Raw genomic sequence first — 23,846 nt, forward strand, 5'->3', positions numbered from 1 at the left:
TTATTTTATTTATAAATAATTAAAAATTTTAATAATATTTTATTATCAATAATAATGTGATAGATAATATAAAAAATAATTTAATTATCATTTCAATATTAAAAATTAAAATATTATTAAGTTAATATTCATTTTATTATAATTATATATTTATTTATTAATTTTTTTAAAGTAAAAATAATCTCATTTTCAATTAATATAACAAATAACATAAAAAACATTTTAGAATAATTGTACCCAAAGTTATTTAAATAAAATAATATATTAGTATTCTTTTATTATCTTTAATTAAACATAATAATTATTTATATCTATCCAATTTATCAAATTTTATCAAACATAGTAATAATTTATATTCAGTAATTCTTAAAGTAATATATCTTCAAAGTAATCTTGTAATTTTTATAATAAAACATTTTCTAAACTAAATACCCCTTTACAAATGTAATTTTTTAACTTTGAATGTAAAAGATAATAAATAAATATATAAACGATAAGATTTATTTGTAATTTTTTTAACCAAACTCAAGTTAATCTTTTATATCTTAAACTCGCACCTACAACTTTTAAACTTGAATTTTGTATAAACCCTACTCCAACCAAACAATGCTCAATTTGATTTAATTATTTAAATATGAATACTTCATATTAGGAATTAACAACTGCTATGTATTGATGATTTAAATGTCTATTTTATTTTAAATTCAAAATATACTGGAGTGATTGATATTAAATACAATAGATGCGAAATATGTGAAAAAGACTATCAAAGGCATCAATTATGTCTAAAGAATAACATAATTGTTCCACTTATAATCATCTTGCCTAGTGATATCTTTCTATCTCTCCGCCTAGTGATATCTTTCTCTCTCTATCATGGAGTATATGACACCAAGTATACAAAGATATGGTGAAATTTATGGGTTTTGGTATAAGAATAGTAACAAAGTACAAAATTTAAGGGGTACACTTAGATCCCTTGAAGAACAAATGGCCACTCACTCCTCTCAAAGAGTGGAAAAATGCAGTAGCAAGTAGCAACTCCTGGAAAACTGGGATGCTGAAACTGTCAAAACTTGATATGGGTATTTCTGCTTTGACATTTCCTTCTTAATGGCTTGAATCTTTTTGACAAATCTTCTCACTTGGTGAAGGGTGAATATTCGCAGATGTAAACTTAGACAGACAGTTGACTAGAGTTAACAACTGGTACAACTGAATTTGGGCAAACTGACAAGACATATCATCAAGATAATCTACCAGTGCAAAGCTTATCTGCTTTCTGCATTCTCATGTGATGGAATGACATCGGATCCATCAGGTGCCAGAACTTCCCTGGTTTCTATGTTTTTTGCTTTTATTTGCTCCACTTCATGATCAGGGAAAACTTCCGATTGCAAAGATGGGGCTATTTGATTCACGTGCAACCAAGTTAGCTGCCAAAAGCTATCTCCACCAATATCATCTATTGGCCAAAGAATGCCAGCAGTCTTCATCACCAGCAGATTGTTCTTCAGAAGCTCAGGAACTAATTCATGAATCTTCTCAGATCGCTTTCCCCGGAGTCTTAGTTTCATATATCCTTCCATATGATTAAGAACCCCTAGCCATAACTTGCAGAAGGATGGTTGCTGAAAGAGATCCTGAAGTGACTGTAAGAATGCTTTTGACATTACTTTCATGGCTAAAACTAGTGTTCCATCAATGTTTCTGTAATCCTTTGGAGAGTTCGCTTGAGCAATTTCTAATAAATCATCAAGCAATTTGAATATGACCATATCAAAGCACTGAAACCACAGGGCATTTGGAAGGTGCATCCCATCTACTGCTGCCAAAGATCTCTGCAACACCAGAACAGCATGGTTCCTCACCTCTTCTCTCTGGTCCAAACACACTTTCTTCAGTCCCTGAACCAGCCTCAGCCACATCTCCCCAATGTCCTGGCTCAACTTCATAGCAGCCTCCTCCCCAGCAGTGTTCTTTGTCTCAGTAGACCATCTTACTAGACAATCAACTGAGCCTCCCATCAAATCTAGGGCAGAGACAGACCTGTCAATTTCACCAACCCGAGATTCAGCAAATTGTCTTGCTGCATCCACACACAGAATATAGTTTGACGGCAACAAGTGCACCCTGTCAGACATGATAAAAGCTAGCACTTCAAATCCTGCTTCTGATGCTTCAGGATGTCGGGCTGTGATAGATAGAAGGGAAATGATTGTGCGCCACCCTACATGAGATCTGATGTGAGTAGCATTTGCTTTTACAAGGCGCATTACTTCCTGTGTGATGTGCTCACAATAAGCATCAGCAACCCGGGCATCAAGTTTCAATATTAGTTGGAGTGACTTGAGGAGATCTTCAGTTAGGTTTTCCTTATAAGGCAGAAGTCGCTGGCATATCCTAAGGAGCCCAAACACGGCTTTCTCTACCAGCTTGCAGGGCATTACAGTTGACTGAACAATACTCGCTATGTGCTCATAAACACCCTGCCAGATAAGTATAATTCTATCCCGATTATTCAGTGCAATTGCAATCAGTAATTCTAGGCAGAACACACCCGTGTCTTCATCTTCCATGGAGCTACTTCCCTTACGGAGTCGCCCAGAAGCCAAAATAAGAGCCTTTACAAGCTCCATTAAAGAATCAGCTTGGAGAAACTTACTCTCTGTAAATATGCTATCAATGTGGCAATTCTGTATTATCTCACGGGTTCTCTGCTTAGCTGCAATTTCTTCCTCACTTGGCTGCAATCTTGGTTCCTCTATATCAAATGATAAGAGTTGACTGAAGCGACCAATCAAACCAGATGACTTTCGTGGAGTGGTCACAGGTGTTACATGTGATGTTGATAAAGAACCTGTAGTGGGATTCCCTTGCTCCACATCAGAGGAAGGCTCCATATCATCAGCTGCATCTCTAGCTAGACAAGCAGGTAGAAGACCAAGCTTGTGCAAGCTTAGGACACAATCCAAAATATTTTTCCAGCCAGAGTGGATGTAATCACCATACCTGTTTGCTATGGTAAAAACTGTTGTCATTGCCATCCTGGCTTTGGTGTCATCTCCAAAGGCAAGAATAGCTTCTTCAAGAGATAAAGGAGTCAAGGGGGTTGTAAATTTACAGAGGGACAGAACTAAATCATCCAAGACATCACCAAAATGACAGCATGTAGATATTTTGGCAAAGGCCAAGAATCCATTGATGCATCTCTGCAATATACCTTCCTGCTCCGCTTGATCAAAAACCACTGACATTGCAGCAATTGTGGGACCTGACAAGATCGCAAACATATCATGGTCCAGGAGTGCAGTTGAATTACACATGATGAAAGGGGTGGTTTCTTTGGATTTATGCATTACATTTATCCACCGGCTAGATGTCATTGCCGGAAAATTAACACCTTGCTCCGGGATCATCAGGATTTCATTATCACATATGGAGTGATAAAGCTCTGAAAGGTATTCTCGAGGGAGATCTTTCCCTCCATTGATGTGCCGATTGTTTCGGATGAAATCCTCTTCAGTCATCTTTTTCTTTACCTGTACATTGTGTTGATCTGTGTTAAGCAATATAAGTGAATATGACAACAAGAGAGCAGCATCTCTATTGGTCAAAATATCTGGTGATTGCTCATAATATCTTTCAGCAAATGCCTCAAGCACCCTTTGTATCTTCTGTGATTCACCAGGCAATCTGAAAGTTCCTAGGAAAAGACGCAATGCAGTATCTAGATTCATGCCATGGAAATTAAAAGTCCCAGCAAATTCTTGAAGCACCTGAATGCAAAATTCATCATGGTTTCCAAGAAAATCCCCAATGAGATTCTTATCCAACCCAGTTGTGTACCTAAAAAAAAATGCTACACTCTGTGGGTCAAGTTTGTCAGGTAGCAGATGCATTCCTTGAAGATATTCTAGACCTTTCTTAGAATCCCGGTTAAAGTGATCCGCCCCAACCATTAACCTTCTCTTAATATACTTCATCTTACAAACAAATGGAACCCAATAATTAGGGTCACCATAATCCTCACATTTCAAGCTCCAAAATGAATTATATTCCTCAGGATCTACTGATGACCCTTCTGAAGCAGGCAATTCATTGTTCATCCTCTCTGCCATACCCTGAACCATGGATATCATACCATCCAGAGCAAGAACATGCATAGCAGATAATGGTCCATTAACCGGAAATGCACTTTTTGATAATAGGTTTACAAGGTCCTCAAACAAATTGCAAGAGGTTATGTCACAATCAAAGTTGGCATATATCTCAGTCATAAATGTCTGCTGCCTACAGAGATCAACCAAAGCCTCCATAGCAACCTCCTGCTGTTGGTAAGAAGACCCATGCTTGCTCTGAGCAATCCGCAAAAGCACACATGAAAAGAAAGCTTCAAGCTGTGCTTTGAGTTCAGTACGCAAATGATGATAAAGATTGAGAACAATGCTACAAACTGTTGAAAGTATTAGTGGGCTCATGGACAAACCAAACTGCATCAGATTGCTAAACAGTTCATCCTGAATTAATGCCAATAATGTAGGGTGTTTTCTGAAAGACGACCCACCCAATTCTATAGCTGAATTAATCAAACCCAATGCAAATAGTGGAACATCTTCATCATATGCTATTGGATTTGATCTAGGACCAACTCCCATGTTTTCAATTACATTCAATAGAGAACAAAGGAAATGAAATATCTCCACCATGCATGGAACTCCAAATGGCTCCAACATTATCTTCTTACCATTTTGAGCAGCCTCTGCACCACTGCTACTCTCAACCTTATTTGCATCCATCTCACTTGCTTTTGACATGCATTCATTTGATGACTGACCACCATTTTCTACACTGACATTGCCATTCTCTAGCAGTCTGTCTCCAAAAGCAAGATCTTTCTCCACTCCCACCTGCACAAAATGAAGAAACATCAAAATTGTCCAGAGAAAGATAAATTTCTCAGTTTAGCAATAAAAATAAAGGAGGCAGAGAACTTCTCAGTGAACTGCAACTCAGCTCTATACTTTGATTGCTCAATGAAGGCTCCATACACGAAATGAATACTCACTCTGACCACAAATGATATTTATCAATGAAAGACATAAAGCTTGAAATTTTATAACTACAATAGACAAGCAAACCTTTTTTCACTTGGCTTGCTTAAAAGCTCAACATCTACCTTAGAGCTCACTAGTCAAGCCTTTGAAATATTACATTAATTACATATTTTTGTTAGCATTTACAACTACAATTAAAATCACATAAAATTCACCTATCGAATCTTCAGAGCTGACCTACTGAAACAATATTCAAGTTAACAAAATCAACAGAATAATATACAAAATATGGAACTTGGGGGCTCCACTACTAACTCTTGCATTGGAAAGGGAGGTTTACTCTGCAACATATTGCCAATCATCATAATATCATGCCATAGTCTTTGACTAATTTAAACTCTAAATTTTCCATTTGAGAGAAGAGCCTATGACTTAAGGTTAATTACCTTTTCACCAGCAGCTACCCAGCTTCTATTAAGCAAGGAGTTTTCTGGGGAGTCAATGTCAGGGAGGTGAGAGAAAACACACCGAACCAATTCATGCATTGTATGTCGTGCTATCCGTTGCAACAATTCACCTTTGGTGCTTGCTTGATGAACTATGTGAAAACAAGTATTAACAATATTGCACACATGCTGATTGCTCAACTTCACTGCTGCTTTGCTTTTCATGCATGCCAAAAGAACCTGAAGTATCTTCATCAACACCACCTCTTCAGATGCTGGATCAGTTACTTCAAACCGGCAGCTTGTTACAGCATCAACAATTAATTGCATAGCAGCACCCACATTCACAGTATCAAGATCAAGCACATCAAGGGTCAAGATTTTGTAAACAGAAGATAAAGCAACACCAGTAATTGGTGCACCAGTCTCATCAGATTGAATTACATCCAGAAATGGCTGAAGGTATACAGCTGGATCAATAGTATGCCACTGATTTTGCCATAAAAATATTTGTTTCCGTAATTCTTTCAGAGAATGAATGAGATAATGCTCTAGCTGATCATCATCTGCCACATAACGGACTCCCCACCTTACATTTCTCCTCATCACAGCCAAAACTGCACCTATTTCAGAATTTATCATAAAAGCTAGACCACTCCTGGAAGGTTTAACACGGCAATGCTCAAAACCTTTACAAATTGCATTGCTTCCAGACTCCATATTCACATGCCCAATCATTATCCCAGATCCTTGTACAATCCAAACTTACTCTTAAACCATGCTACAGTCCACCAAACAATCAATAAACACTAACCTGGCCAAAATTACACCAATTACTGTAAATTAACAAATTTCAACCCAACACAAAAACAAACTCATAAATTAGTACAACCCTTGGTATTGATCACGCATCATACATTACTAAAAAAATGTTGCATCCAATCCCTATTTAGTCTCTATATTTAGATACCAAACCTGGACGTAACTAAAACGCATTAATTCTAGTAACAAAACCAATAACTGTGATCCCAATAGCATAGATGAAACAAAAAGAGCTAACAATTTGCAGTAAAAGATGAAACTTCTGACTTTAAATTACAACCCACATTATGTTTTTTCCTCACCAAAACCCAAAACAAAAAACAAGAATAACGTTAAACAAAGAGCACCTTACTTCACAGCATAAAAACGAAAATTCGGATCACATAGTCCAGATCTAACTAAAATTCCACACTTGACTAAACGGCTCAAAACTGAACCATCTTGAATCAAACGACACATAGACGAAGATCAGCGGACAAATCCATAACATCATACGATCAAATCGGTTTCAAATTCAAACAAAAACCCCGGAATTGAGCTCTGTAATGAATACCTGATATTGTTTTTCACAGGATTCCCGGCTCTAAAACTCTTCCGTGAATAAGAAACGACGACGTTTTGGAGAGATCCCGTTAGTGAAATCGGAGGATCCCTTTACAATCGAGTAGAGACGTGAAAGAGGTCTCTCAAGTGTTATTGAGACTTCGATTGCAATACGCACAGATGTTTCGAGTTTCGGGGTGGTTTTAAGAAACGTTTCTAATAAAATTAGTTTCAATTTTTTTTTTTTTTTTGGTTGATTTGTTAATATACTTTTCCAATTTGGAGGATTTAATAAGGCCAAACGACTATTTCCCACCTAAGGTATGCTGTAATGACAAGTTTCCCCCCTTTAACTATGGAAATACCAAACACCCACCCATGGCCAGTTAAAAGTAACGGGGTTAAGGGTAAAATTGTCATTTTCTCTATAATATTAAAAAATAAACTAAAATATAATTTCCTTTTGCCCCCCTAAAGTTTGAAAACAAAAATTTTCCCCCAGCCTAAGTTTAAGAAAATGGCAGTTTCACCCTAGGGTTTGGTTTTGAAATCTCCGGCGACCTCTCCGGCTCCGTTGCCGACGGCTTCTCCCTCCCGAAGAATCCTCTCCTTCCGGTGATCGGTTTCCTCCCATTTGGAGGCCCGATCGTCGCCGAAAAAGCGGTGGGAGACGAAGAACTTCGTCGGGGAAGACGAAGAACTTCGTCGGGGAAGACGAAGTTCTTCGTCTTCCCAGACGAAGACGAAGCCGTCGTCTTCGTCTGGGAAGACGATCGTCTTCCCAGAAGAAGACGGTTGTCTTCCCTGGGAAGCCGATCGTCTTCCCAGACGAAGACGACGGCTTCGTCTTCGTCTGGGAAGACGAAGAACTTCGTCTTCCCCGACGAAGTTCTTCGTCTCCCACCGCTTTTCCGGCGACGATCGGGCCTCCAAATGGGAGGAAACCGATCACCGGAAGGAGAGGATTCTTCGGGAGGGAGAAGCCGTCGGCAACGGAGCCGGAGAGGTCGCCGGAGATTTCAAAACCAAACCCTAGGGTGAAACTGCCATTTTCTTAAACTTAGGCTGGGGGGAAATTTTTGTTTTCAAACTTTAGGGGGGCAAAAGGAGATAAAATTTTCAGGCGTTAGGGTTCTGTTAAATTTAACTGGTCATGGGTGGGTGTTTGGTATTTCCATAGTTAAAGGGGGGAAACTTGTCATTACAGCATACCTTGGGTGGGAAATAGTCGTTTGGCCATTTAATAATTATAACTTAAAAAAGATAGATCTATCTTGTTACGTTGCAAATAAAAGTTTTTTAAAAGGATAGGGCTTTACCTGTTTAGGCAGTTGGTAAGTCTGAGTTTGAGGATATTCAAATGTTTAAGTTCAAATAAATGATTTAACGGAAAATAAGAAATTCTTCTGATAATATATTTTCAATTACTAATATCATATTTTTTTTATTGAATATTTGGTTTTCACTATTTTTTATTAAACGTACCAAAATAATAATCCCTTTATTTCAAAAACAAAACAACAATTTTGTATTTATTGAATACCTATAGTAGGAAATACAGAAATGGAAAAATTTAAAAGCTTTTAGTATTTTTAATTGAAAAATCTTGTTGTTTAGCTTTAAAAAAATGAAGATAATTCATTTTAATAGAAAAAAATAATAGTTAAATACTTTTAGGTGTAGTTATCTCTTTGATAGGATAATTAATATTAAACTCAATAATATCTTTAGTAACACGAAATTCACTAATCTAATTAATTACTAAATATCTTCGTCGTTTTATCTTTCGATTGTTTCTATTTTTTGTGTTGTCCATCATAATACCATTTTTTCTTTTATTGAAGGATACATATCTCTCGTAACTTATTTTGTTTCCTCGTAACTCATTTTGTTTCCTCTTAACTTGCTCTGTATATGGAGAGAATTCCTTGGAATAAGGGGAGATAGAGATGGGCATATCTCGCCTCAAACTCACTCTGTTTGTACATAATTCTAAAATATAATTTATAAAAATATTCATTCCATTTTTAATTATTTAACATAAAATCATTAATGTGATAGTATTTAAGTAGGTAGGATAATAAGGATAAGAACGAGCAAAAGTTATTTCTTGCAAATTTATTTAAGTGAATGACCTTTGCGATGGATTGTTGGGGTAGCGTTATCAAGGTTTACTAACTTGGTGTAGCATCTCACTGCAAGAAAGTATCCATTGTCTTATCCAGAGTCATACATGTTTTTCTGCATTCCATGTGTGTGTTCTTGTAGACTATGCCATTTGTGCATCACTACTTTGTTTTCCGGCTGGTTGTTGAATTCTAGTATGTAATTAATCTGACAACTCTCAGTTTCATTTTCGATTTCTTAGTGTTTGTTTAATTTACATAAGCTATCCTAGGCCAACGGAACAAAATCCAGTGAAAGTCAATTTGAGATAAAAAAGATTTGTTCGAAAATCACTCAAAATCGATGAATTAAATCTTAAATTTAATTAAAAAATAATTTAACTTTAAATTAAATTAAATTCAAATATTTAAATCGTTCTACCCTAAATATGTTTATAAAAACGAGTTTAATATTTTATTTTCTTGTTAATAAGGTGAGATAATGAATATTACTAAATTCTATAGTGAAATTAGTTTTAGAGGTTGACATTCATTTTGTCAGTAAACGTCCACGTGGAGGAACAAGAGTGGGCGTTGACTCCTTTAAACAGCCTAATCCCCTTTCTAAGTAATTCATAATGGTTAACTTACCTTGTACGGTGGAAACAACCAACTTGCGTATAAAATTGAGTATTTATTTTTAATTTATTTCTATCAATTTTTTATTATGTGCCTAAATAAAAAATAATATTATGTGTATTTATTTTAAATATATAAATAAATATATTTATTTATATTATTATATGATTAAATATTATTTTATTTTTAATTTAAAATCATCTAACTATATGATGATATATATCAAATATGTATTTATTTATATACTCAAAATAGGTATACATAATTTTATTATTAAATAAATACAAACATAATATGTTGTCATAAAATTGGGTAATATATAATATGTATATTTATTTATATGCTTAAAATATATATATAAAACATTACTCAAAATTTAAAGCAAATTTAGTGATACGATCTCATCATGATGTTAGTATTACAATTAAACCAATCTAATTGTTAGCAAATTTAGTTAAACCATAGTCTAGTGTTATATATATATAGAGAGAGAGAGAGTTCAATCTCATGTCACTTCATTCCAATGAAACAGGTTTTATCAATGATTCGGATTGTTTGAATGAATTGGTCCGATCCAAATTTTAAAATAGTGCTTCAAAAGTATAATTTGGAAAATATTCAAACACCTTTTTTTTTTTTTTATAAATATAGAATTTTCAACAAAAAATTGTCAAGTGAAAACCCTTTTAATAATATGGAAAAAAGTATTTTAAAATACTTTTTATATAAAAATAAATAGATAATTACAAGAAATTGTTAAAATAAAATCTAGAAAAATGTAAAAAAAATATTTTTTTATTTTAAACTTTGGAAAAATCGACTCTCATGGTTTGTTTGGCTATTAACCCAAAGTAATTCTCCCAACCTTATTCTAGCTTTTGAAAGGGACTGACTTGTCTCACTTGTAGTCTTGCTTTGAATCTTACATTGTACAAAAATACATTTTTGCCCTCATAGTTTTTTGTTTACTTATTCCTTTAAGTGAAATGGTTATTGATATGTACAAGTGAATATTAATCAAACTGGATTTAAACACTTCTTAACTTAAGTTTTGTTCGAATAAAAAAAAAAATTGAAGTTTAACTTGAGTTTATAACTCAAATATATAGTTTAAATTTGTTGTTCATTAATAAAATAACATTGTTTTATTTAATAATCAATAAAAAGATATTATTTTAATAATTGTTTGACATAACTTAAATTGAATCACGATTCAAAATAAAACCAGATTGAGTTATAAGCTAAATTTCCTTTAATTTGAATTTAGCTCAATTTCAAAAAATGAACTAATTTTTCAAGTTTGAGTTCAAACTAAATGAAATCAATTAAATCAATCTGAGCTAAGTTAGGTTTTAAAACCAACTCAAGTTAGTTTGAATCTAACCTATTGATATGACATAAGCTTTACATTTATGTTATATATAATTCTCTTATACAAAAGAAAATTTACCTTCTTTTTCCTTTTTAATTCTTGTAATAAAAAAATGAAGTTTGATGTAATTGAAACTGTTTTAGTTTCTAAAAGAATCGTATTACAATGAAAGTGTTGTTTTGTAGTACTCCTAAATAAATCTCACATCGGTAAAGTATATAAAAATGTTTTATAAATATGAATATTTAAAATCGTTTGAGAATGATAACAAAATATTGTTTACATAGTCAATAAACTCTCAAATAAAGCTTAAAACAAAACAAAATAAAAAAAGCTGTAACAAATTATTATCTAAAATAGATGATAATTTAACAGTAGATTAAATTAAACTGTCTAATAATATATAGTAATGGGGTGTTCAAAATTTACCCATTTTCTCAATAAGTCAAATAATACTAAAATGTTTAACCTTTCTAAATCTGCCCTAGTTCTGCTCACAGTTTTTGGGCAGTTTCTTGTTGCATTGAGGAGACTATCTTTGGGTGGTCTCTTTCAAGAGAGTGATAACTTCTATGCTGTCTTCTTAATGCTTAAAGACATAGGCATATATTATTTTCATAATCTGACCATCAAAAAATAGTCTAAGATAGAGGATGAAAGAGAATAAAAGTGATATCTTCAATTATGATTGAAAACGAGTAAAACCAATTATTGTTTAGCTCAAACTAAATTTGTTTGTATTTAGGCAAAATTCGAGTTTGAGAAAAAAACACTTAATTCAAACATGATTCAATAACTATATTTAAACCTTATAATTTATATATTTATCAATTACTTCTCATATTAAAAGTTAGAAAATAATATTCTAAGAGTATAAATGTAAAATTTTAAAGCAGAAGAGTTTATTGATATTATACTTAAACCAGAATCATAAACTCATTGAACCAAACAATAATAAACTAATAAACTTGAATTCGGTTTAAGAGCTAAACTTGAGTTGCTCGAGCTGAAGCTTGGATCGACTTATTTACAACTCCATGTTCAATGACATAGAAAGGTACCATTTGGCTAGGTCAAATCAACACTGTCAAATTGGGTTCCATATGGCTTGATACGGAGATCAAATTAGTATAGTAACAAAAGGGTATTGAGCAAGCATTAAGACCCTTTCAGATGTCTCTTTTCCTTGAAAGAATCTTCACTTTTTCAGGTATAAAAATCAGCCACTCAACACAAAACACCGTAGCCAAATTTCAACAAGCACTCAAGTTCTCTCACAAGTGAAAACATCACTAAATGGCAAGGAAGAGAAAGGCTTGTGATGGAGTGGCAATGGAGGAGAAATTCACTGGCAATATTGAAGCAAACAGGAGTTGGGATGAGATGGCGAAAGAGGCTGCAGCAGCTGCGGCATTGGGAGGAGCAAGGCGGGCTCGAAAGAGATTCGTGGGCGTCCGGCAGTGACCGTCGGGAAGTTGGGTTGCTGAAATCAAGGACACCATACAGAAGATAAGACTGTGGTTGGGGACTTTTGACACAGCTGAGGAAGCTGCCAGGGCCTATGATAAAGCTGCCTGCCTGCTCAGAGGAGCCAATACAAGGACAAATTTCTGGCCTTGTTCACCATCAACTTATGCAACTCTGGCTCTTCCCACAAAGATCACAAATCTCCTTCTTCAAAGACTCAAAGCGAGGAATGATTCGGTGTCGTCTGCATCAAGTTCTTCGCCTGCGAATCTGCAAGAAAATCGGCAACATCAACGGGGACAAGCAGCTGCAGCTGAGCACAACAATGATTCACAGTTCACTGTTTTTCTTAACGATTCTGAAGGCTATTACACCAATGATAATATCATTAGCAATAATGGAGGTACTCTTGATTTGATCACAAACAGTTTTGAGACTTGTTCGACGGAGAAAGAAGAAGATTTTGCAGGCCAATGTTCAAGTGCTGACAGAGAAGATCGAGAACAAGAATATAATGAAGTTAACTCTATTGATTTCCATTTTCTCGACGACATTCATTCATCAAGCTTCTACTCTCCATTTGAGATTGCAGAAGAGATAGAGGAGCCAATGGAGACAGCAGAGTACTATGCAGATGAGCCATCAATGTTAAGAGCAGCAATGAAGAGGATGAAATTTGAGAGGATATTCTCAGCTTCATTGTATGCCTCTAATGGCATCCCTGAGTGTTTGAAATTGAAGCTGGGATCATCAGGAAAACCTGAGCAAATAACAAAACTTCAAAATGCTTGTAACAAGAACAAGTTAATGGAGGAGCATAAAATTCGAGAGAAGAAAGAGGAACAGAGCGAGGAGGAAATTTTGAGTTCAAGCAATGCTGAAGGTGAATTGTCACTTTGGAGTTCTCTTGGTCTGCCACCAATTTGTTTTGTGAACCAATTTGCACTTTAGCTAGGGGTGGAGAGCCCTAATTTAACATTTTAGCTTGAGTTTAACTTATTTATTATATTTTATAGTCAACATATGTTTTTGTTAAATAAGTTAAGTTATATACATTAATAATGACTAATTTATATACTGATACTAACATATCATCATATGATTAAATTAAATTTTACTTTTAATTCAAAATTATTCAATTATATAATGACAGATTACCGTTAATACACAAATTAGTATATATTATTAATATACATAGTTTCATTGTCCGTTATAATACTCAACGTACACCTAAAATTCATCGTAAGAATGTATTATGATAAGATTGATTTTAATTTTGATTTTGATATGGTCTAATTGACATTGAGAATCTTTTTACATAAAATATGATTATATTAAAAGATTCATTCAATTTCATGCTATGCTGAGTCCTGTACTTGTCTCAAAGAACAAATGCAATGTAGTTTCAGGTTTTTCTGCAGCAATATGAAATGAGTTTTGTTTGGTTTTGATCATCATCAAGATATGTCTTTATAATACCTCTTATACAAAATGATTAGATATTTACATATACAAATACACTGTTGTATCATTAGGAGTAGATATAAATCGGATCAAGTCTGAACACCTGTTGGCTTAAATTCAGGTCAAATGAAAAATATATTTAACTCAAATTCATTGAATTAAAGTTAAAGATTGTTTAAGTTCAATTTGATTCCTAAGTTAAAGTTTGAAGTTTAATTCAAATGCGTGATTTATTATCAAAACAATGTTATTTTAATAATTATTTAACACGACTTTAATCGAATCACAAGTCAAACTCAAACCAAATCATCGCTTGGCTCACAAATCATATTCATTTTAGTGTGAGTTTGAGCCAAACTGAACCAAGTCAAACCAGCCTTCAGGATCAAACCAACTCGGTCCAGATCCATCTTGACATATCATCTATTATTACCATTTTGAATTGTCAATGTTCTTTTCGACCATTGTATTTACCATATTTTGAAGGCCAAACGACTATTTCCCACCCAAGGTTTGATGTTTTCTCAAAAGTCCCCCATTTAACTATGGAAACACCAAATACCCACCCATGGTCGGTTAGATTTAACCAAACTCTAACGCCTGAAAATTTTATCTTCTTTTGCCCCTGTAATACCCTCAGGTAAATTCCAGGGGTAATTATGTAGTTGTAATACCCTCAGGTAAATTCCAGGGGTAATTATGTCTTTTGACCCTGTTTTGAGATTTTTCTTATTTTTAAATATATATATATGTAGGGGTGTGCTTTATATATATATATATATAAAGCACACCCCTACATATATATATATTTAAAAATAAGAAAAATCTCAAAACAGGGTCAAAAGACATAATTACCCATGGAATTTACCTGAGGGTATTACAGCCCCCCTAAACTTTAAAACCTAAAATTTTCCCCCACCCTAAGTTTTAAAAAATTACAGTTTCACCCTAAGGTTTGGTTTTGAAATCTTCGGCGACCTCTCCGGCTCCATTGCCGACTGCCGCTCCCTCCCGAAGCAACCTCTCCTTCTGGCGATCTCTTTCCTCCCATTTGGAGGTCCAATCGACATCCGGAGACGCCGTGGGAGACGAAGAACTTCGTCGATAAGACGAAGTTCTTCGTCTCCCCAGACGAAGCCGACGCCGTCGTCTTCGTCTGGGAAGACGGTCGTCTTCCCAGAGGTCTTCTTCTGGGAAGACGATCGTCTTTCTAGACGAAGACGACGGCGTTGTCTTCGTCTGGGAAGACGAAGAACTTCGTCTTCCCGACGAAGTTCTTCGTCTCCCACGGAGTCTCCGGGCGTCGATCGGACCTCCAAATGGGAGGAAAGAGATCGCCGGAAGGAGAGGTTGCTTCGGGAGGGAGCGGCCGTCGGCAACGGAGCCGGAGAGGTCGTCGGAGATTTCAAAACCAAACCCTAGGGTGAAACTGTGATTTTTTAAAACTTAGGGTGGGGAAAAATTTTAGTTTTTAAAGTTTAGGGGGGCAAAATTAGATTCTATTTTAGTTTATTTTTAATATTATAGTAAAAATGACGATTTTACCCCTACCACCGTTAGGGTTTGGTTAAATCTAACCGGCCATGGGTGGGTGTTTAGTGTTTCCATAGTTAAAGGGGGGACTTTTGAGAAAACGCTAAACCTTGGGTGGGAAATAGTCATTTGGCCTATTTTGAATGGTTAATGCTATTAATGATTGAGCAGTACTAACAATACTTCATACTGTGTATAAACACTTACGTATGCTTCAAACTTCCCTAAAAAGTAGAAATTTTATCAACCAGAGTGAATATAGATGGACGATAAATGATGAAAGAAACATTATTCTTTTATCGATTTCATTCAAGTTACCTGTTAGGGTTCATATCATAAGTTCGAGATTCGACAGCATTAAGAACTGGACTATCAGTACTAGAGAGTAAGTGACAAAGCCAGAGCCGAAACAAGCTTTTGCCTTAGTTTCAAAAACATTCACCCGTATAAAACTATAGGGAGAAGTTAACAAAAGATCCCAACCAAAAACTAGTTATGTACATCTAAAGGTTTTATTCACACGCATCAATAGTTTCGTGGATAATTCCTTCTTTAATGCCCTAACCTTCTTGTTTAAAGGACCCGAAGTTGTGCAAGAAAGGCCGCACAAAGATCCAGGAAAAGCAACTGTGGACCTTGAACCCTCTGAAGATCAAGCAGGTATTTCTCCTCGCGAGTTTTGTAAAGCTGTCAAGACACATAGTGAAAGGTATTATCAGCAGTGAACATTTAAAGACATCCAATATATCAGATTTAGTTCTGTCTGCACATGGCAAAGTGCTCAACACTTAAAATATGGCCATGAAAAGTGACTCAACTAGGTATTTCACTAGATTGAAGAGTGATCAATCTTAAACATTCGTTTCTCGGTATAAAAATTTTTGTACACCACCATTATACTGAATAACAAAATTGATCATATTTGTGTTACCTGAACTTCAAACTTGATTACACTTGGTGACTTGATCTCATTCTCAATAATGGTGGATTCCTCCCCAAAGTAGTGATTATTGTGTACTTGGTTGTTAACCATGCCCTCATGATGACCAGGAAAGCCAGAAATCCACCGGCACTTCATGTTGTAGTGCCCGATCTTCTTCCAGCACACATTTAGTTGTTGCAAAGCTTTGAGAACTTCAGTCATTATTTCCCGTGGATGGGCACGGGACTGTTAAAATACACATTCAAAGTGAATAACATGTTAATTAATAAAGTGCTACTCAGCCATATAAATAGATCACAGACACAACCTGCAGTCCAAGAGACCATTTCCTTTCGAATGGCATCTGTGCTTTTAAACCCATTCCTTGGTAATCCATGAACGCTGGAAGGCGATTCCCAACAGGCGAAGCAACTTCACCAGGATGCATACGATTGAAACCAGAATCCTGGAAAAATTATATGAAAAGAGAAAAGATTTGCCAAATTCAGAACCTAGATAAAATAAGTAATATTCCACAGAATATAACTACCAATTAACCAGATTGCAAAATAATTCTACATAGCATGACAATCAGTAAATACTTTGGGTCCAGGACAAAAATATCGTCTCTTTCACATGCAAAAATTTGATTATACTGCTCCAGCAAATTTAATGACGCATCTTTTACAACAGGACAACCTCCGCAAGGGAAGACACAAAATTAGATATTTAGCATCATGCCTTCTCATAACCCAGCTTGACTACAAATGAAAATAATTTTTTGTTATAAGCAATTATTTAATATTGTTTTAATATTTAAAAAGTAGAAATGGTATTCATTAGATCTAATTGGCATGCAAAATGATTAACAACACAAATAGAGTTAAGGAAAACAACTGCACCATAGTTTCTTGAAACTCAGCTCCAAGATAGCCACTGGAAACACGGAATCGGTTATCCAGCAACAGATAATACGCAACAGTAGCCTGAAATTTGCAGCAACTAATTATACACTATTGGAAAACCAAAAGCAAAAGAATTGGAAAGTTACCAACCTCATTTTGTATTCTGTTGCCAAGAGACTCAACCACTTGACTTTGATCGAATCCCATCTTAACCACTTCCTTAAGAATCTCCTCATCAATCTTCCAGAACACAATCATATTTTAATTAGTCATCATGAAAAATAGAATAGTATAATTACCAATAAATACAAGTAAGCATTCAGAAGCATTGCTCTAAATTGTCACATTCCTATGTAATCTAATTAAAAATTACACCAATACCATACTATAAAGCTGGCTGCAAGGAAATTTTGCTTAATAATGAAAGCACTATATTCACTTTATATTTACAACTGAAATTGATAAACACTATTATAAAATCAATCAACCTTTTTGGCTTGTTGCATAGTGTCAGGCGGGGGAACAGCTAAATAACGTGGAAGATGAGCTTGAAACCATGGATGTTGACGAATATCTGGAATGGAAATTCGCTTCATTGGATCAACTATAAGCATCCTTGGGATCAAATCTCTTGCACCTGGAGATAAATGACTTGGAAGTGTGTATATCCCACCCTACGATTCCATAAAATCATCAGTGAGCTCAAAATTTTAAAAGCTATCCATGCCAATATTGACTGTTGTAGATTTTGCTGACTGGAAAAATAGTAAACTTGATTGCACAAATTCAAAATTACCTTTATTTTCTTAAAAAGGTTGGGAATGTTTTCATCATCAAAAGGAAGGGTACCACAGAGAAGAGCGTACAATATAACACCACAGCTCCACACATCTACTTCAGGCCCAGCATACAGTTTTCCAGAAATGACCTATAAAAGGTAAAGGGACTCAAAATGTTAGCTTGAGATTGTTATTTAACAAAATAATTTCATTCATAAAAGAGAGCACAAGGGAGCTCAAGAATTTTAGCAATAAACCCTATCTTGCGATGTTCATACCTCAGGGGCAGCATAATTTGGGCTTCCACAACTTGTCTTCAGAAAATGTCCATCTCTCATAATATTGCTCAAGCCAAAATCAGCAATTTTTACATTGCACTTGGAATCCAAAAGCAAATTTTCAGGCTTAAGATCTCTATGAACCACCATATTTCGGTGACAGTACTCCACACCAGATATTATCTGCTTGCAGTAAAAGATTTGATTAAGTGTAAGCCAATTGGAAAGATAATAATAAAGAGTAGGATCTAGTATACAATAATTGCCAATCCCTACCTGCTGAAAGAAAACTCGGGCTTCATCCTCCTGTAGCCTGCCCTTCTCAACGATATAATCAAATAACTCTCCAGACTTCACATACTCCATCACAACATAAATATCATTTGGTGTCTCTATGACTTCATAAAGTCGTATGATGTGAGGATGCATAAACAGCCTCAAAATTTTTATTTCTCTTCTCACTGCCAAAAATAATAGTAATAATAATAAAATAGTAAGGTAAGAGACATTGTAAACAACTCTTTATAAGGACCATATAAACAACACCATTCATGCAAAATTACAGGAATTATTACCCATGAAGAATAACAATAAATCTATTTCCTCTTAATTTGTTTGAGAAAATAATCATGAAAACTACAAATTAAAAGGGCTTATAATTCAATCTCTAAGCCTCATTACATGATATCAAAGTAAGCTGCACACATTTAAAAAAAAAAAAAAAAGGAAAACAGATATAATTCTGATCACAGAGAATCAACCAAATTAACAAAGTATAGAAGTATCTTTTAAACCAGAAAATATCATAATCAAAGGACAAACCATACCTTTTTCTTCCATTTCCATGTTCTTGATCTTGCGACGATTAAGTATCTTGATAGCGACTTTATGGCCGGTCAATGCATGCTCCGCAATTTTCACCTTACCAAAGGATCCAATTCCTAGAGTTTTACCAAGCTTATAATTTGCTAAAAACATATCCACACTACTGCTACCTCGATTAGATCCCTCCATGTTCCTACTCAGAAAACAAGATTGAATTTGAGAAGACACATCTGGCAATAATCAGAGTTCACACAAAAATTCTTGATAACATAAAATCATGTTTCCCCTCTGCAACTAGCTTGACAACATTCCCAGGTCAGTACCGCAGTGCTTCTTCAAAAAACGCATATTTTAAACCATAAAATTTCCTTTACTACTATTTTAAACCCTAAAACACAACTAAGCCGACCTTCATCAATCCCACAAAGACCACAAAAAAAGTAAACATCTTTCGCCACAAATCCAGTCAAACGAAGCTTCAATTACAACAATACAGAAAAGATTCAACAAAACCCTAGCTGAAACGAGAGATCTCAAAACCCAGCCAAAACGACATCGAATAAAACAGACAAAAACGCCCAACCCCAACAACATCCACATTCACATTAAATCAAATAGAGAAGTACTTACATAGAGGAATTCGAGCGAAATCGAGCTTGCAAATTCCAAATTAAAGCATGAAAAAATAGAAAATAAAATAAAATCAATATGACTTCAATTACAAAATACTGGAATCGAAGATTTCGTTTTGGGAGATGCGATTATTAATTATTATCATAATAAATAAATTAATAATTAATAATAATAATAATAATAATAATAATAATAATAATAATTGCCAACAGGTTGAAGGGAAAATCGTTTTGTTTTTACAACTGAATTTATAAATATATTCCCTTTCTTGTCTGTAGAGAGCGAAGAGCGAGTTAAAACGAACGGTGATTTTGTCGTTTGCAATCGATGCTTTTGATGCATCATGAGTTACTGTGTTGCCCTTCACTTTTCATATATTGACAGCAATGCCCTACTTTGGCTTCCAATTTCTTTGGGTACGAGGGGGATGTGACATTAGACCCAAACGGACGTAGCGTAAGTTTGACGTGTGATTGGTTAAAATGAGTTAATCTCAAATAAAAATAATTTTAACATGAGATTTAATTTAATTATGAAGTTGACAAATACAATTTCTTTTAATGATTTTTCTTTTTTGACAATTTTTTTCTTTATCGTTTTTGATAATTTTTTTCATATTTGATATATGTATTTTTTTATCTTCGATAATTTTTTTTATAATTTTGTGACAATTTAGTCGATGAACTCTTTTGTAGTTTAATAAATTAAATTCAAACAAAAAAGGGTTTGACTTATTCTAGTTAAGAAGTTAGGAGATAGTTCTAAACAATTAAGTATGTTAAACAAAATTTTAAATAATGTTATTTTATCCGTTATTCAATAAAATATCATCATTTTGTTAATGAATTATAAACTTAAGTCATGAATCCAAATCACAACTATGAATTACAAATTCGAATTATAAGTTCAAACTAAAATTAAACTAAACCAAGTCAAATCATTTTTCATCGAAACTGAGCTCAAATTACCTTTAACTTTGGTTCAAAAAACTCAAACCAATTTTTCATTTAAACCAAACTTAAACTAAATGGTTTTTGAACTTGGTTCAATTTGAATTTAATTGAGTTAGTTAATTATATCATTTCTCCCCCTTAAACCCTAAAATTAGCAATTTTTCTTCGATCCAAGTTTTTTAAAAACAACATTTTCCTCCTAGGGTTTCCAAACTTTCAAATCCAATTTTTTCAATCACGAAGAGACTTTTTTGACAATCTCTAGATAACGTCTCTTTCTCTTCAATGCATCTTCCTTCCGATTTGGTGCGATGTCATCTTTGTCCAGAGATGAAGACGAGGTCTTCGTTGACAAAGAGTCTTCATCATTGACAAAGACCTCGTCTTTGTCTCTAGACGAAAATGAGTCATGTTTATTCTCTGACAAAGATAACGTCGCACCGAGTCAGAAGGAAGACTACCAAAAGAAGGATGTGTTGAATCTGAAAGTTTGGAAACCCTAGGGGGAAAATATTGTTTTTGAAAATTTGGGTTAGAGGAAAATTGTTAGTTTTTAAAGTTTAGGGGGGAAATGAAATCAAATTTAAGTTTATTTTTAATAATAAATATAAAATAATGATTTTACTCTTAAAATTAATAGACTTAACTAGTGGGTAAATGAGATTTTTAAAATTAACAAGAAAAAACTTAAGAAAACAATATACATTAAGTGGAAATAAGTCCTTTAAAAGAAAATTCTTATTTGAATTAAATTATTCTTTTAAAAATTAAATTAATTATATCAAATAGATAAACTCATAGATTTAATAATCAATCTTTACTGATATTATAATAAAAACAAAAAATTTAATATTTAAATGTATTTAAATTATTTTTGTACTTATAATCTCCTCTCTTAACGCCCAAGTACTTCCAATCAATAGTCATCATGTTAAGGATGAATATGATAGCTAAAAAGTACCATGAACAAGAAAACAATGGGACATGATACCAAGGAACTGGAGAATATGCTGAATGGAGTGCGGTGAGATGGTATTGATGAGTCAGAAACGTGTTGCCATTCCTACTTAGTACCTTTTTTGTTTGGTGAGATTATTAATATGATATAATTGTATTGGTAATGATTTGGCAACCACAAGAGCCCAAGTGGGTCACGTGTAAACCTCAGTCTCAAGGCTGCCAACGCCAAGATCCCCACCATTTTGGCTGCATCTGCATTCTGCATCAGCAATTGACCTCGCACCTTATCTCTTCTTACTGAGTCTGCTACAATTTTTTGCTGCATCCGGTACTAAGTCAAGCAGGCAACCCTAACTCAAGTTGAATAGTAGCAGGCAATCTTCTTTTTATACAAAAATTTTATTGTCAATTCAAATGAATTTAAGTTTAAATTGAATTTTATGAATTTAAACTCAATTTAATCCTTATTTAGATTCAATTCACATCGAATCCACCATTGATTACATTACATATTTGATCAAAGTTTCTAAGTCGATGTGTGAGCAATGCATACACTACCTCGCAAATAATACACTCAATCAGAAAGTGGCAGCTCACTGTGGATATGAAGGTGGGTGCTTCAATAATCAGGGATGGCGGCGAAGCGATAACCTGGAATTCGCCTCCGCGAATAATATGCTATCCAGGTCTCATAGAAGCCTACAGCCAGAAAATCGATATCACAGTGATCAGTTTATAGGGTTGTCAAGAGAAGGGAGAAGAATACAGTTAAATGTTTCATGGCATTTACAAGTATAATGGACAAAATAAGAAGCATATGGCAGATACATGAAAACAGCATTTCTAATTTACCAAGTTTGCTGCACCCACATCTTTATATGGGAGTTACCAAAAGCCAAACTACTCCAAATGGGGCATAAATCAATCATCATAGACACATAAAATCTATCTAGCCTTCCACATCAGTTAATAGACAAATATCAAGAGAGCATAAAAAATAACAATTTTCATATGAATGGTCTGACATCAATGGGCTGCAACTGAAGAAAGGCCTATTGATCTTCAGCCTACAGGTTTACAAGCTATACCAATCAAGCATTCAAAGCCCTTTAAGAATCTTTGCTTCTTTAATCAAATGTCTGATTCCATTTGCAACTAAACATGTTAGACATAAGTTATGTAGTATGTTGCACAAAAAGAAAATTAACCATCAAGTTCAAAATGCAAGCATAGCAAATCTAATTAATTAGGCACTTTTACCTGGAAGGAATGAAAGAATTCCAAGGACTAAAAGGCCATAAACTTGGGCCCTTTCTCCACTCATATGACCAGTGAAAATAAGCACAGAAAGAAAGAGAAGCAGACAAAGCAAGAAAAGTGCGAGTGCAATCGACTTCCATGGGATCTTATCAAAGCTTTTGGCGAATAATCAAATCTATAATCGTCTCATAGGTACCAAGTTTTTCATAATGAACATTGCGCTTAGATGCCATATAAACTGAACCCAATTCTTAATAATTTTCCCCAAGGAACCACACACCAAATACCTGGAGCCTTCAATCCAAAACAGACAAAAAAAATTTCTTCAGAACTCAAATCAAATTAGAATATTCACAAAAGCAAAAAAATAAACAAAAATAATAAGTCAAATGAAAATATAACACATAAGGGAGCCCAATTATTCTCTTCCAAACTAGAGGGTATTCTTGTTATTGACTGAATTCAATCAATATCTTCAGCCTAGTTAACAACTAAATCTAGATCGTTTGCTTTTCAGCTTTACTGTTATACAGAATGGACTAGCAGCAAGGAAAATAGGATCTTTTATACTCATGATTAAACATCCCAGGGAATGAATCAAGTGTGAGAGTAAATAAGAGTTAGTGAGGAACGGAAAATATCTATCTGAATATCTATATTTGAATATCAATGTCTACCTGCCTTTGCTCTCAAGAAGAGGGAGCAGCCACAATGTAACTTCCAGAATATGGGGGAAAAAAGAGTTCATCTCTGGCATAATTGGAGTCAAAGTCTAAATTTATACTGGTATGGTATAGAAATCTGTTAAGAGCATAGATTAGTTAGTTATTCTTCATATAAAATCCCAAAATGAATACAGAACAATTTATCTTTAAAAAAACAA

At 34.3% G+C, this 23,846-nt stretch overlaps 2 protein-coding genes and 2 pseudogenes across 2 annotated transcripts; 1 reads left to right on the top strand and 3 right to left on the bottom strand.

The window, feature by feature from the left end:
* Positions 1–750: 750 nt before the first annotated feature.
* On the bottom strand, positions 751–7,064 carry LOC123225892 (ARF guanine-nucleotide exchange factor GNOM-like). The gene is made up of 3 exons (XM_044650220.1): positions 6,879–7,064; positions 5,504–6,317; positions 751–4,910 (listed from the first exon to the last, which is right to left on the bottom strand). The coding sequence occupies exons 2-3, from the start codon at positions 6,239–6,241 to the stop codon at positions 1,272–1,274; spliced, it is 4,377 nt and encodes a 1,458-aa protein (XP_044506155.1). The 5' UTR covers positions 6,242–6,317; positions 6,879–7,064; the 3' UTR covers positions 751–1,271.
* A 5,216-nt stretch (positions 7,065–12,280) lies between these two features.
* LOC123226364 lies at positions 12,281–13,402 on the top strand (annotated as a pseudogene).
* A 2,436-nt stretch (positions 13,403–15,838) lies between these two features.
* On the bottom strand, positions 15,839–19,960 carry LOC123226516 (SNF1-related protein kinase catalytic subunit alpha KIN10-like). Its single transcript, XM_044651042.1, has 11 exons — positions 19,788–19,960; positions 19,160–19,350; positions 18,609–18,793; positions 18,333–18,515; positions 18,072–18,203; positions 17,764–17,949; positions 17,426–17,515; positions 17,273–17,356; positions 16,699–16,836; positions 16,380–16,616; positions 15,839–16,135 (listed from the first exon to the last, which is right to left on the bottom strand). Coding segments are annotated over exons 1-11 (1,542 nt in total). The 5' UTR covers positions 19,790–19,960; the 3' UTR covers positions 15,839–16,021.
* A 2,026-nt stretch (positions 19,961–21,986) lies between these two features.
* On the bottom strand, positions 21,987–23,537 carry LOC123226365 (annotated as a pseudogene).
* Positions 23,538–23,846: the final 309 nt, after the last annotated feature.

This window comes from Mangifera indica, chromosome 9 (assembly GCF_011075055.1).
Source record: "Mangifera indica cultivar Alphonso chromosome 9, CATAS_Mindica_2.1, whole genome shotgun sequence".
Taxonomy (NCBI): domain Eukaryota; kingdom Viridiplantae; phylum Streptophyta; class Magnoliopsida; order Sapindales; family Anacardiaceae; genus Mangifera; species Mangifera indica.

Bases quoted from the DNA above. Each gene is read 5' to 3' on its own strand.
- LOC123225892 (XM_044650220.1), bottom strand. From the start codon at position 6,241: ATGATTGGGCATGTGAATATGGAGTCTGGAAGCAATGCAATTTGTAAA. The intron at 4,911-5,503 runs GTAATTAACCTT...CATTTTGTGCAG, and splicing joins GGGTAGCTGCTGGTGAAAAG to GTGGGAGTGGAGAAAGATCT.
- LOC123226516 (XM_044651042.1), bottom strand. The intron at 18,516-18,608 runs GTAGGGATTGGC...TACTGCAAGCAG, and splicing joins CCCGAGTTTTCTTTCAGCAG to ATAATATCTGGTGTGGAGTA. The intron at 16,136-16,379 runs GTAACACAAATA...GTGTCTTGACAG, and splicing joins TAATCAAGTTTGAAGTTCAG to CTTTACAAAACTCGCGAGGA.